This window comes from Paramacrobiotus metropolitanus, unplaced genomic scaffold, assembly GCF_019649055.1.
Source record: "Paramacrobiotus metropolitanus isolate TYO unplaced genomic scaffold, Prichtersi_v1.0 Parri_scaffold0000083, whole genome shotgun sequence".
Classification (NCBI taxonomy): Eukaryota; Metazoa; Tardigrada; class Eutardigrada; order Parachela; family Macrobiotidae; genus Paramacrobiotus; species Paramacrobiotus metropolitanus.
Window position 1 is genome coordinate 177,783 of NW_026570303.1, and position 13,668 is coordinate 191,450.

Below are 13,668 nucleotides of genomic sequence, written 5' to 3' on the forward strand. Positions count from 1 at the left end.
AACAAAAGTAATTTTTGGCGCCCGTAGAGTACGGAAGGGTCCGGCCGGTTGAAGGAAGCGGTGGGGCCAAACAGTCATGTGACATGAGCCATGTAAATGAGTCATGTGACATGAGTCGAGTAACGTTGCGTGAAAGTTGTAGATGGCGTTGTTAGCTCGGCATCTTTTTTAGTTTACATTATGTGCTCCTACATTATGTAGGAGCACATTGCAATGTACTCGTACATTATGTAGGAGCACATTTGCATCGGTTCTTGGAGGAGAAAACGGAATTGTAGTATCCAAACAAACGTAATCCAATATGCTCCTGCAATGTGCTCCTACATATATGTGCTCCTACATATGTAGGAGCACATTGCAATACGCTCCTACATAATCTAGGAGTACATTGCAGGAGCACATTGAATGTGGAGATTTTTTTTTTTTCAACGTACGCATCGTCTTTAGTACATAGATTCACAGATGAAACTCGAAATAACCAGCCTACAAATTATTACTACTACAATTTGTGTTCGTTCTCCGTAGTACTACCGTATATCCTTATTAATGAATCATTATGTTGTTAAATTTCTATTACAAATTACAACACGAGCACTTTTAACAAAAGCTTCGGAAACTATCACTCATCAAGCATCAATCGACAGCGGCGGCCTAATCACAGAGAAAATTTGGTCTAAATTCGCTCCCATCGGCGCCGTCCCCATGATCGATGCAGCATTTCCTCGCTGTATTTCGATACTGATCCGTTGGCGAAGATATTCCGTGGCTCGTTTTTCGCCGGTTTGCTGACGTATTTTCTGTCCGAATTCCGTTATTGTTCGGACAGCTTCCGGTCCGGGTGGTCCGAGCGTCTCAAAGCCCAGAGCACGGAATAGGTAGTCCTGGCCGATATCGCGATATTTCTCGATCTTGCCCTGCTCGGCCTGTGCTGCTGCTGCTCCCGCTCGTGCGGATGTCGCGACGATGTGCGATATGGCCATTGTATTGACGCACGTTGCGTCCCATGCCAACATCCGTCCTCTCTCCCATGGTGTCAAGGTAACGCCGTCTGGGCGCTTGCTGTCTGTAAGGAAGATACCTTGTGGCTCTAGTTCGCTTTCAAAGCCGGCCGATGCGAGGCTGCGCTTCACAATGGCGTTCAGGCATTTATGCGTAGGGATTCGTCCGCGGCTTTTCTTGCAGCTTAAGCCGTGGTAACGTGGCTTAAGATGTGGAGATTATAAGGGGTAGGAATATAAAGTGCTGAATAAGGAATTTAATAATATAGTGAATTATATTAAAGGTGATATGTTTGACGAAAGTGATAATGAAGAAAGGGTGTACTAATCCAGTGTAAGGAAGAAAGGGTCTACATTGAATTAGGGCGAAGGTAGTGGGAGTTTTACTGTAGTATGGTATAAATATATTTGACTTTCTGGTTGTTCGTATTTGAGTGTTTGATGAAGTGTTACAGGAAGTGGAGTGTGTTGCGGGTTGTAGATGGTGACGGATTATTGTGGAAAATTCAAGAAATTTCGAGAAAGTTTTAGCTTAATGGAGCAGACTATTATGTTTTGCTCTGATAGTCTTGGATGTGTAGGAACAGGTGGTTTGTATATGAGAAGTAGGTTGGTAGGTACATTAAAAGGTTGTTCGAGAAAATGTATAGTTTAACTGGTTTGTTGACCGGATTTTTTGAGTTCGGTGGGTATATAAGAAGTTGAGGAATCGTGTGTTGGAGTTATTATGGAGCGGACGAAGCATATGGAGTGAGTAAAATGTTTTTCTTGTTGGTTATTTTTTGGTGGCCGGTGTGGATTTGTGGATACTTACTGATTCAGGTTGCTGTCTTTTGTTTGGCTTTGGTAAGTTTTTTTGGTTGAGTATGGTTTAGTAAGTCTTCTTTCATACATTATTTTCGTTTAAGAATTCTATTTTTAATAAAATAATGGAAGGTAGTTGTGATCGTAAGAAATAAATGCGTGAGTATATGCGTGATTATAGAAAGAAACGCAAAATAGAAACTGATGGTAATTGTAGCACGGAGGATAATGTGGGAAGTGGTGATGGTGGTAGATATGAAAATGTGAAAGTTAAAAACAAAAATGTAATCGGAATACTAAAGGTGGTGCGTTTTCTGGTACGTTTCGGAAAAATTATTGGAGAAAGGTCATGGTTGTTTATGTGCCGTGCGATTGTTGCAATATTTTAGTTGTATCTGATTTGATTGGTGATAATTCAGGAATGTTACATTGGGATTTAAAAGCTGATGCTAGACTATGTGCAAGATGTATGACTCTACATAAGCATAAAAATTTTAATTTTTGTGTTTACGATTTACGGCGGAATAGTTTAGATATTGGTAGAGAAAACTGGTTAAATAATCTTGGTTACATGGAAGTCCAAGCAGTGCGTTTAGTACAGCCTTTTTTGACAATACTGCATTTGAAAAATAGCTTAACAAAATGTGTAGGGCAATTTTTCATGTAACTAGTGATCCTAGTGAAAATTTCGAATGTTTGCTACCACGTCCGACTACAGATTGTTTATTAGCTGTATGTCAGGCTAAAAAAACGATTCTGATAATTGTAGTCGAAAAGTCATTTATTCTGTTGATTTTAATATTGTCTATAAGGCGCTTGATCTTTTGATTTCTAATAAGGTGTTTTTCGATTTGTAATTTAATCTGGGACTTAAAATCACAAACTGGATTAGAAGAAAAAGCGTGTCCTACTCTATTTCCGTTTGGTTATGGTGGTTTAACTGATGATCGGCCTTATAGTATTTCACCTGAAAAATATTTTAAATTGCGTCTTTTAAGTGCAGACAATAGGTTTCAAAAAGATTGCTCATACGTTTTCGAGCTCTAAACCATTATCAACGCGATCAGGTAGAACGGACGATTAGTTAGGTATGTTCTTAAAAATGACAATTTTTGTAAAGAGAAATGACAATTTCTGTAAAGGGAAAGAACTAGGTAATAAAAGTGTTGCTAAGTTTTTATATCCAAAAATTGGAAAGGTTACACGAGAAAGGCATATTATAATGGTGCTAAACGACATTTGCGGAGTATGGTAATGTGTAATGGTTGTCCGGATTTTTTCTTTAGCAGTACTTTACGATTTTGTCCTGAATTGTTGTGTTTTGCTGACCCTGTTAAGTTTACATTTTTGTTTTTTAACTTTACATTTTTATGTCTAACATCATCTCAACTTCATCATCTTCCTTGCTACAATTACCATCAGTGTTCATTTTGCCGTTTTTTTCTATAATCACGCACATACTCACGCATGTATTTCTTGCGATCACAACCAGTTTCCATTATTTTATTAAAAAAACAATACTTAAAAGAAACTATCTATGAAAGAAAACTTACTAAACTATACTCAACCTAAAAAGACCAAAGCCAAACAAAACGCAACAACTTGAATCAGTACGCTTCCGAAAATCTGAACCGGCCACCAGAAAATAACCAACAAAAACATTTTCCTCACTGGATGTACTTCGTCAAATCCATAATAACTCCAACACAACGTTCCTCAACTTTTAATATACCCATCGAACTCAAAAAATTTGAAAAAATCCAGTCAACAAACCAATTAAACCAAACATTTTCTCAAAGAACCTTTTAATCTTTTAATGTACGTCCCAGCCTACATCCCATGTACAAACCACCCGTTACTACACATCCAAGCCTCTCAGTGCAAAAAATAATAGTTCGCTCCATTAAGCAATCAACTTTCTTAACTACACAAATTACTACTACACAAATTACTACTGCCAAAATGACTGTGTAAACCTATGGAAAGTTACAGACTAAACGCGCAATTTTTAAGGTCTCAACTGAAGTAAAGGAACACCCACAACCTCTCGTGTTTTTCATACACTCACAAAAGTTTTTTCCCTACTATTATTATCCCTTTTATATACACGAATCCGAAATTATTTTAGATCCCAGTATTCCTCTTTCTTATCCCGAACCTGCCGCTAAACAATCGAGAGATTGTCCACGCGGTGTATAAATTTTTATTTGATTTGTTGATTTCCCGGTTAAAGTTAATGTACCTAATACCTATCAGCTGCTTCAATGGCTTCAGGGATATCTAAAGGCTATGTTGCTAAACTGGTTTCACTGGTTTAAAAATAAACAAAAATATTAGTTTTCCACGAAGAACTGTCTGAGGAAAAGCATTCTATCACTAAATGATCTGTATGATAACGAGTACACCGTTAGTGCACGCAACATCTTTCTGCTGAGAGATACAGTGAATGAAAGCGAAGAAGAAACCAGCGTATTTTCTAAACAGAATTTTCCGGAAATTCATTTGGAAGAATAAAAAGATGCGAAGAAGCTGAATTGTCTTCCTATTTCTTTGCATTAAGCAACAATGAGGCTTAAGAGGCGGTCAGGGACATTAAGGTTATGTGTGGCACTGAAGATCCATGACCGCCTCTTAAGTCCCGTGAATTTAGTTTCCTGTTTCGTGTCAGACAAATCGCCGATCGGTCGGAAACGGTTCTATCACTTCAAGCTGCAGTTTTATGTCTTTAATGCAAACAACCGCCAGATAATTCCCAGAACGACAGTTATTACTGTAACACTAAGCATTTTTGTATTACAAAAGCAATAATCAGAAGAACTGCTTTTCAAATTCGCGCTAATTTTACAGCAAGCATGATCACTTGAGCTACGGGGTACGTTAGCAATTCAAATTGTAGCAAGAGGTGTTGTAAGAGAACTGACTGCCAGCCTGTGTATTTTTCCAATTGAATGCTTGAGCACAGTTGACACTCAGCACCGGCGACCATTTATTTTGGATGATATCCATTGTTATATGAAAATTATCCAGCTCACGACGTGAGAGTGATGTCACGTTAGCGGAACTTCCGGGGGCACGAATGTCGTCCTCGGGTAGTTCGAAACTCCCAACCTTCATCAACTGACTTTTCTTCATTGCCATAATTAGGTACGGTTTCTTCTTTAGGAAATTTCGGAGCCAGCTGAACGAGCAGTCACAATGTAAGCGACGAATGTGCTCGAACACATGATCTGGCAAGAAACCCTTGGCCATACCGTGATCGTTCTCTCCACGTGAATACAGGTCGCCAGCAATTTGATCTTCCAGTGTTAGGATCTGGAGGTTACTGAGGTCGGTGAACGTGTATGGTTCCATTTCCGCAATGGTGGTTGAGATGATGAACTGAATGGCCCGCACATGCGGCATTCGCGAAAAGTCAATCTTTCTGATGACCAAACCATGACAATACCAGCCTAACTGGAAGCATAGGAGGTTGGGCATAATCCCCATCGCGTACACTTTGGCTGTTGTATTTGGTGTTTTGCAGTAAAGTGCGGACAGTTGAATCACCTGACTGCGCACCGGTTCCACGACTTCGTAATGAAGTGCCGTCGCCCTGTTATCGGTGCTGTCGTAAAGTGCCAGCGTTAGTGCCCGCTTTTGACTTATTCCACTGATTGCGGTGGTTATTGCTTTCATATGCTCACGACCTTTTGAAGGACAGTTGAAATCGATATATGTTTTATCAATAAAATGCCCCCAAGCATGTGCTCGTATCTCGTTGTCGGTGGCGTTGTTGCAGTTACTGAATTCATATGTGGAACCGAACATTACTTGGTTGCAGCTTGTTTCTTTAGCGAAGCGCAGACAAAATTCTGCTCGTGTAAGACCATCCGTGCGGAATGAAGTAACAGGCAGTGGCGCTTCACTTCGGGATCGGGCAGGCTCACTGCATTCGGTTTCCAAGTCGTCCATCACACCTGCGAAGTGTGATTCTGTGAGAACGCCAAAGTTAACCAAAATACAGATTACGCTTCAACTGTAATTAATTTTCCTGTCGGTTTATGTAGCATGTCTCACAATCAGCTAGAAACAAACTTTCCGACGCCAGGAATATGGGTAACAGTATAACGAATGGCTGGTTCTTTAATCGATATCCAAAGCTATGGCGGAACATTTTTAAAGGCTTGGCGCTTAAACAAGACTTTACCAGTAGCAAGCGTATTTTTCCTAGTTTATTCAGCATATGTTTTACCACAAGAACCTGGAAAGTGCGGCACAATGTGTTTCAGAAGTCGTTTAGCGACTTGAGTTGGCACACTCACATGTCGGCGTGTGAGAAAATGAGAATTTGTTGTACGCCAGGATGCGTAGTAATTCTGATTGGCGATTAGACGGTAAGTATGACCCTTGACCTCTGGCAAAATTTTTATGTTCCCACGTCTAAAGTATCTAGGACAAAATGCTACACTGTTTTTTATTCGCAGTCATAAATTTAAGACATACCAGTTAAACGCTACCGGTTAAAAGCCTTATTACTTACTATTCTGAAACTTTTTCTGTTCGCTATTAACGTATTTACAAATGCGTTCAGATATGTACGTTACATACTACGCAGTACTTCTTTTCTGTACGCGTATTGTGAGTAGCCACAGAAACTGCTACTGTTGCACGCAATAAAAATACCTAAATACCGGTAGAAGAGAGCCTAAATATTTCAACTGACAGAAAAAATATGCAACTATCGTTTTCGCTAAAAACAGGTAATCGCAAACAGTAAGAAAATCGTTTCAAGGCCGGTTCTTTAAAAGCAGACATTTCGTGACAGATAAAAGTTTTGCGAAGTGAATAAGGTGCACAAAAGGGGCGTAAATGTGTACAACAATCTGCATTTACAGGGTCTATATGTATTCTGTACTTATTACTTATATGGAATATTGTGATGTATATCTGTATAATATTGTGATGTACTGAAGCGTGTGGCTACTAAATGTATGTGTAGGCGTACGCTTAGCAGACCGGCAGTCTGTCCCTTTTGTAACTTTATTCATCAACTGGCAGAAAGGAAAAGTGAAGTGCTGTGGAATAACCATCGGTCAGCATGCGGTGAGATGGCTGTATGCGAGTGCCTGGAGGCAAGTAGAAGGAACAGATACATGTATAACGAATAGGCGAGCAGGAATGACCATTAGGCATACATACAGTATACACTTATACAGGTAACGGGCGTTTAACAGTATCATTCATTCAGCATAATATTATAAGAAAACAAGACCAAAACAAACAGCAGATTTTTACCGTCTTTGAAAGTGGAAACTGATAGGAGGAGTAGCGAAATTTAATAGCGGCTAAAGATCATTGATTTTTGTTCGAACAAGTACTAGGTTGTAAAATAACGTATTTATCAGTTATTGACCCAGCGTTATTATTTTTGGTAAGGATTTCGGATGATTTTTCTATTTCGGGTAGGGCTTTTATTCAGGAGGGGGTTTTTATTGCTTACGCACGCTTAAAGGACGAGCGTTTTGCATAGCTCGTATTCAATCATTCCCATTCTAAGAAGTAAAACGTTTTTATCGACAGTATTTTTCCTTACTTAAAAACAAATTAAGTACAGAGTATGATTATTAAAAAATAATGAGTGTATAATTATACGAGATCATAAAGGTCATAAATGTACGGCAAGAAATCTTCGTTTCGGGTGGGCGTGTAATTCGGGAAGGGTCACTAACTGATACAATACGTTATTCACTAATTAAGCATGTGAGTAGCAGTCTAGCAGATCGAGTAACCGGGATTGAGTGTCATAATCCTGGTATACTAGTTGAACACCGCCAAGGCAATCAGGATGATCAGTGCGACAATCGCAGACTGCTTAATGCACATCCCGATCGCTTTCACCCCCAGGACGGCTACCAGCACAGTCAACCTGTTGAACACATGGGCAGCAGCGGACGGACGAATCTGTCGGTGTGCCGTGTGTAACTGCAATGCTCCGGATTCGGTCCAGTAAGCGTGGACGATTGCTGACAGGAACCGGTGTGGTCATTGGCTCATCGGTAATTGGCTGCAGCGGCTCCGGCGTGCTCTGGAAGCCACTATCCGGTTCGGAAGTTTGGTTCGTGATCGTAGAGTGTGCGTATAATTCAAGCTTAAGAGCAAGGCGTTGTTCCAGCAGCGTCTTCTGCTTATAAGTTATCCACAGCTTTACGCTGAAAACAGGAATGGTATCTTTTTCTGACAGCAAACAGCATTACTGTAGCAATATGGAGAAATACGACCTTTACTTTATATTACAAAAAGAAACTGTAACGTAAAATAACCAAAAAATCTTTGGATAGATTTTTGTTGGAAAAATAAGAAAACTGCTGACGCCATGGAATTCAACAAACTTCAAGAAGAAGCATACGAACGTCATTTGGTTGTCAATCACATATTTTTTGTTTCGAAAGCGACTACTCCTCCTAGGCTCCTTGGTATATTAAATCTCTTAAAGTTAACGTTACTTTAGCGAGAGAAGCGAGAAGGCACAGCCACACACAGAGAGGCAAAGGCAGAATTTCGATAACGTTTACCTGCATAGAATTAGAACCGCCAGTGTCACACTGATCTTTGGGGAAGTAGGTTTTTCCTCGGTCATTTCGCAGTATTCTATTAGAGAAGACTATAACAACAAGAAATAACAATAAGACCATAAAAACAAGATCTTTCAGCCCAAGAGAATTCAAAATAAGTTCCAAAAGTTCTTACCGTATTTCAATCACGGGCGGCAGTAACTAATAAATCGTTATCTCCGAAGGGGTTAAATTGTTAATAATGGAAATGCGGACTGTGTCAAAGTCGTCAGTCCAACAATAAATCCACGGATTCAATAAAGTGTGCCTGAGTTTTCGTTCTCCCATAGGCCGCACCTACTGCGTGTGACTGACTTATATAAACTCGATATGCATGCAGCTGCTAATTGGTGCCGATTGTCTGGAACGCCGCGCAAGCCGCTGTTTGCGACAAAACTAATGCAGATTTTACTGTAATCAGAAACCCATACCGGAACACGGCTTATTAAGTTTTCTCCCGCACAGTTGCCGGGTATACAATGGAAGATTAAATTTCCTGCAAGTACAGCGCACTGCAGATGAGATTACCATGATCCTGAGTGCCACGAATTAGCGGCATGCTACGTTACATATATTCAGCCGGACGATGCGTCTGTGATTTTCGGTAAAAGGATACCATACTGATATTCTGGGCTGACGGTCGCTGTACGAATAACTCCTTGCCCAGTTCTTCCGGAGCGCAACTCAACTAGGGTTCCAGATTCAGGACAATGCAGCGATTGATTTCTATCCGTTACGGAAGTATTTAATACAATCACGGCATAGCAGTCAACATCGCTGATGTCAGCGCTGGCTGCCGTAACATACCACCGCTGTACAGCAGTGCTGCAGCTCCTGATTTTTGTCCTAAAGGAAGACAGCACAAAATCGACTGCCGTGTAATTTTGTAAAATGTCATCTGTCTACTCCTCATACACGCAGTTGAAGCCATCAGAATTTAGCATTTCTGATTGTCCAAACTCTTGTGCAGTACAAGGTAATCATGTTTCCAAAACGTCACAAATCGATAACACACAAGATTCCGAAAAACTTAGAAGGAAAGCTTTCAAAGGAGAAAGCAAACCACAGTGAGCAACAAATGTTTTTGCATTTAGGAGACAAAATTAGATTTCGTATAACTTGTATAAGCATACTATGAGCCTTTGCTGCAACAGAAGTATGGAAAGAAAATTGTATCAAGCTGGTAACGATCAACTTATGTACAAGCTTGTCCGATAATTTCCTACGTAAAGAAACAGCGAGCGCGAAGCCGTTTACGACGGGTGCCTCTTCACTACGTTCAGCACATTGCCTGAATGCGCTCCCCAGATAAATTGTTCCTTACTGCACCCGGCACCAACAGTTTACTAGCCACTTTCCGCCAGGCAATCACGATTGTTCTCATTAAAATATCTGGCGGGCAAGGTGCACCAAGCCACCAGCCAGCCAAATGCATGTTGCGTGTTTAAGCAGTGTGGCGTGGCGCGCTGGAGTCTGGCATAAACTGTCAGTTTGTATTTTTCGCTGTATGGAGTCGCCAGAATTGCCCGACAAAGAATACTTTTTATCGGCGGATAGTGGAACTATCATTAATATGCAGCACGATAGCAGGAAATTTTATTAAACTATTTTGTTGCCAACTTTTCACATAGGGCGGTGAAATATCATGAAAAAACTCCGTCGCCTATCTGTACAATAGTACACCATCACGATTCTAACGCTTCGAAACGCAATGTGTCAGTCTTCGGAAACAGTTTCGAAGGAACTGTTTAGCTTAAAACTGCAGTAAGTGTGTATTGAAAAGCAGAAGGTCGACTATGAGCAATTTACGGCACCCAATGTAATTTTTGCAGTAAACTGACCAGGCTAGCGTCACAGGCCCCCCTCTCAGAAAAACTTCATTTTTTGCAGGATTGCAGAGTAACACTAGGGTATGCTTAAAAAAATAATTTCATCTGCCATGGTCAGCAGGGCGTGGCCAAACAGAATTTAGAAGTTACAAACTTGGTATGTTATAGCCTATGGCCAATGCATTGCTTCGTACTTTAAGCACATTTACGAATTAATACGAACCACTTGAATGCGCAATCGTACGAGGCCTATGTGTGTCCAATATTCCCCGTTAACCGTTTTGTTTCTGAAGCGGCCTGTACGTGGTACTTAACAATATTTTGTAAGAGCTAGATTAGCAGGTGTAATTGTGTAAATACTTCCATTTCCATTCGCGCTATCAGTTTTTATCACATACCGCTAGCACGAAAACCGAGGTAATGAGGACCTACAGATCATCTCTAAACTTAAAAATAATTAACTGTCATCTACTAGCCCGTTTCAGAAACGGGAAGCCGAGAACATTTAGCGCACATAAGCCTCGTACGATACCACGTGAAGTGGTTTGTATCAAATCGTAAATGTGCTTAAAGTACGAAGCAATGCATTGGCCATAGGCTATAACATAGCAAATTTTAAACTTCTAAATTCTGTTTGGCCACGCCCTACTGACCATGGCAGATGAAACTATTTTTTTAAGCATACCCTAGTGTTACTCTGCAACCCTGCAAAAAATGAAATTTTTCTGAGAGGGGGGCCGGTGACGCTGCCCTGGTGAGTCAAATGCACGTTTGTAAGCAACTTAACCCAACGGTATCTTGGCCGGAACGAAACCGGCCAAATTTCTGTTATTTGGTGATAGGACGCATTTTTAGTTTTGCATTTGATTTTGCAGTTCAACACCACAATGAACTGCTGGAAAGATTAATCCGCTACATTGTGTGTCCGCTACATCCGCTACATTTGCAAAGATTTCAAGTTTCAACGCATTTTTTTATGTAAACGAAATTTCAGGAAAATAGATCAATTTCTTACAAGCAGGTACGGGATGGCATGCCATAGCTACATAAATAATGGACCACGAAGTTAATATTCTTGACCGTTGTTATATTTCCTCTTGGCTATTTTTCGTTTTACCATAATAAAATGCGTATAATTCACTATAGTTATGCGATATGTGAGTGCAAGAAATACTGTTGGTAGAAGTCGTTTAGTGTACGTTCAAAAATTGCTTAGATACTGGCGAGTAACGGAGTAAGTGCTGTGAGGTGTGAGTGCAGTTGGTGCTGGTAGCAATAAAAAATTCGCTGAAGGTGTTTTAGTATTTGTAAAAGTAGTACTCGTTAGTCTGAAATTTCTTGCTGACAAATTCATCTGCTCGTAGTTGGGAAAAATTGCAGTATAATATCATAATATAGACTCGCTGCAAACTGATGCAATCACCGTTGTCGCTTGGAATGGTGGCATGTGTACCGGTAGGTTATCTTGATATGAAATCTTCCAAATTAACGCTTTCAGATGAGTGATAACTCTTCAATTAAGCGCTTTCACATTACAGACATAGTGGACAAGTTTGGACCGTTTATTAAGAAGGTACGCTATAACACGATCAAATATTAAATAATCAGTCGAAATGCACACCGATAAGTATTATGTCCCCAGGAAGCAGTCACGCCTTACCTTGTTATCGATGATCATAATTCTGACTCTGCAAAATCCTCCGGCAGCAGAATGTAAGGAATTGTAAAATTTATTTCAAACTCCCGATCAAAATGAAATAAAGCTCCGGTTCAAATTTGCGCTTGCAGGCTTGGTCGATGACTTTGAAAGCGAATGTAGCGAGCCCGCGGCTACCCAAACAAAACAAGTACAACCCAGTGAACCCACCGTGACCTTTCCGTTCCGCACGGATGGACTCACCAGAGCAGAGTTTTGTATTCGATTCGCTAAGGAGACAAGCTGCAGCCAAGTTATGTTTGGTTCAACTTACAAATTCGACAACTGTTACAACGCATCCGATAGTGAAATTCGAGCGCATCCTTGGGGACACTTCATTGAGAAGACCTACATTGATTTCAATTGTCCTAGTCAAGGGCGGGAGCATATGACAGCAATAACGAAAGCCATCAGTGGAATTAGCCCAACACGAGCACTGACGATCGCCCTTTACGACAAAGCCGATGAGAGATGGCTGGCTATTCATAGTGACGTCATCGAACCGGTGCGAAACCAAGTAATTCAGCTGTCCGCTCTTTTCTGCGAATCACAAAACATCACGGCGAAAGTGCACGCCATGGGAATGCTGCCAAACGTTTTACGTTTCCAGCTGGGTTTTTATTGTCACGGTTTGATAATCAGAAAGGCCGACTTCTCGCGGATGCCGCAAGTGCGTGTCATTCAGTTTATCTCATCAACTACGATCGCCGAAATGGAGCCATACACCTTCACCGATCTGAATAATCTGCAGATTCTCACCCTGGAAGCCCAAATTGCTAATGACATGTATTCACGCGCCGAGAACGATCACGGCTACGCCCGGGGTAGCTTACCCGATCACGTGTTCCAGCACACTCGCCGGCTGCACTGTGACTGCTCATTCGCCTGGTTCCGAAATTTTTTGAAAAAGAAACCGTACTTGACGGCGGCGATGAAAGAAGGTGAACTTATGACGGTAGGCAGTTTTAAGCTGCCTGAGAGCGACATTCGGGCTCCTGGGAGTTCCGCTAATGTGACGGCACTCACACCTGAAGAGTTGGGCCGTTTTAGCGTCAGTATGCTCGTCATCAAAAATGAATGGTCGCCGGTTCTTAGTGTTAACTGCGCTCAACCTTTTGACTGGAGAAACACTCAGGCCGGAAATCAGTTTTCCTACAATACTTCTTGCTACAACATGGCTTGCTGACGATGGCACATACAGTAAATCAAACTACATATATGGGAAACTCATAATACCTCATAAATTAAACTGGTCAAAAATTACTAGCCGATAATTGTTTTTGTTAGCGCTGTCTAAAGCCGGAAATAAATGCAGCAACGTGTGCACGGTGTGTCTGGTTCTGAATTAAACGCCTCTCCTCATTTATACCTGGTGCACTATCTGTACGGCACTCTCTTGTGATTTTTCCCACCTTATATAATTCTAAACTTTGATTTGCAACGACAATTTTTCATAGACTTTAGTAACAGTCCTGAAGAGTGGCGATATAGCATTGATGGCCTTTAAGTGCCCGTAGCGCTAAACTGCGTCTACTGGTACAGTACTGAAGCCGAGATTATGCATTGTACCGTAGCAAACTTAAGGTTGAACCGTTTGAGTAAAGTTAGACACTGTGCATTGTACACAGTAATGCTGCCGGAAAAAATGCAAACTTACATAGCTTATCAACACCAAACTATAACGGAGGAATATATTGTGATATGTACCGAGTACAGACATCGTACAACAGTTTTATCGGCTGATAATAACT

The 13,668-nt window shown here is 40.9% G+C and overlaps 2 protein-coding genes and 1 long non-coding RNA gene across 3 annotated transcripts; 1 reads left to right on the top strand and 2 right to left on the bottom strand.

Moving 5' to 3' along the window:
* Nucleotides 1-4,519: 4,519 nt before the first annotated feature.
* LOC129595872 (uncharacterized) lies at nt 4,520-6,077 on the bottom strand. The gene is made up of 2 exons (XM_055493003.1): nt 5,859-6,077; nt 4,520-5,758 (listed from the first exon to the last, which is right to left on the bottom strand). Exons 1-2 carry the CDS (start codon nt 6,022-6,024, stop codon nt 4,680-4,682), a joined length of 1,245 nt encoding a protein of 414 aa, XP_055348978.1. The 5' UTR covers nt 6,025-6,077; the 3' UTR covers nt 4,520-4,679.
* A 764-nt stretch (nt 6,078-6,841) lies between these two features.
* Nucleotides 6,842-8,749, bottom strand: LOC129595900 (uncharacterized). The gene is made up of 3 exons (XR_008691370.1): nt 8,529-8,749; nt 8,354-8,442; nt 6,842-7,990 (listed from the first exon to the last, which is right to left on the bottom strand). It is a non-coding gene; the product is annotated as an uncharacterized LOC129595900 (long non-coding RNA).
* Nucleotides 8,750-11,649: 2,900 nt separating this feature from the next.
* Nucleotides 11,650-13,262, top strand: LOC129595879 (uncharacterized). Its single transcript, XM_055493011.1, has 3 exons — nt 11,650-11,676; nt 11,760-11,934; nt 12,010-13,262. The coding sequence occupies exons 2-3, from the start codon at nt 11,835-11,837 to the stop codon at nt 13,101-13,103; spliced, it is 1,194 nt and encodes a 397-aa protein (XP_055348986.1). The 5' UTR covers nt 11,650-11,676; nt 11,760-11,834; the 3' UTR covers nt 13,104-13,262.
* Nucleotides 13,263-13,668: the final 406 nt, after the last annotated feature.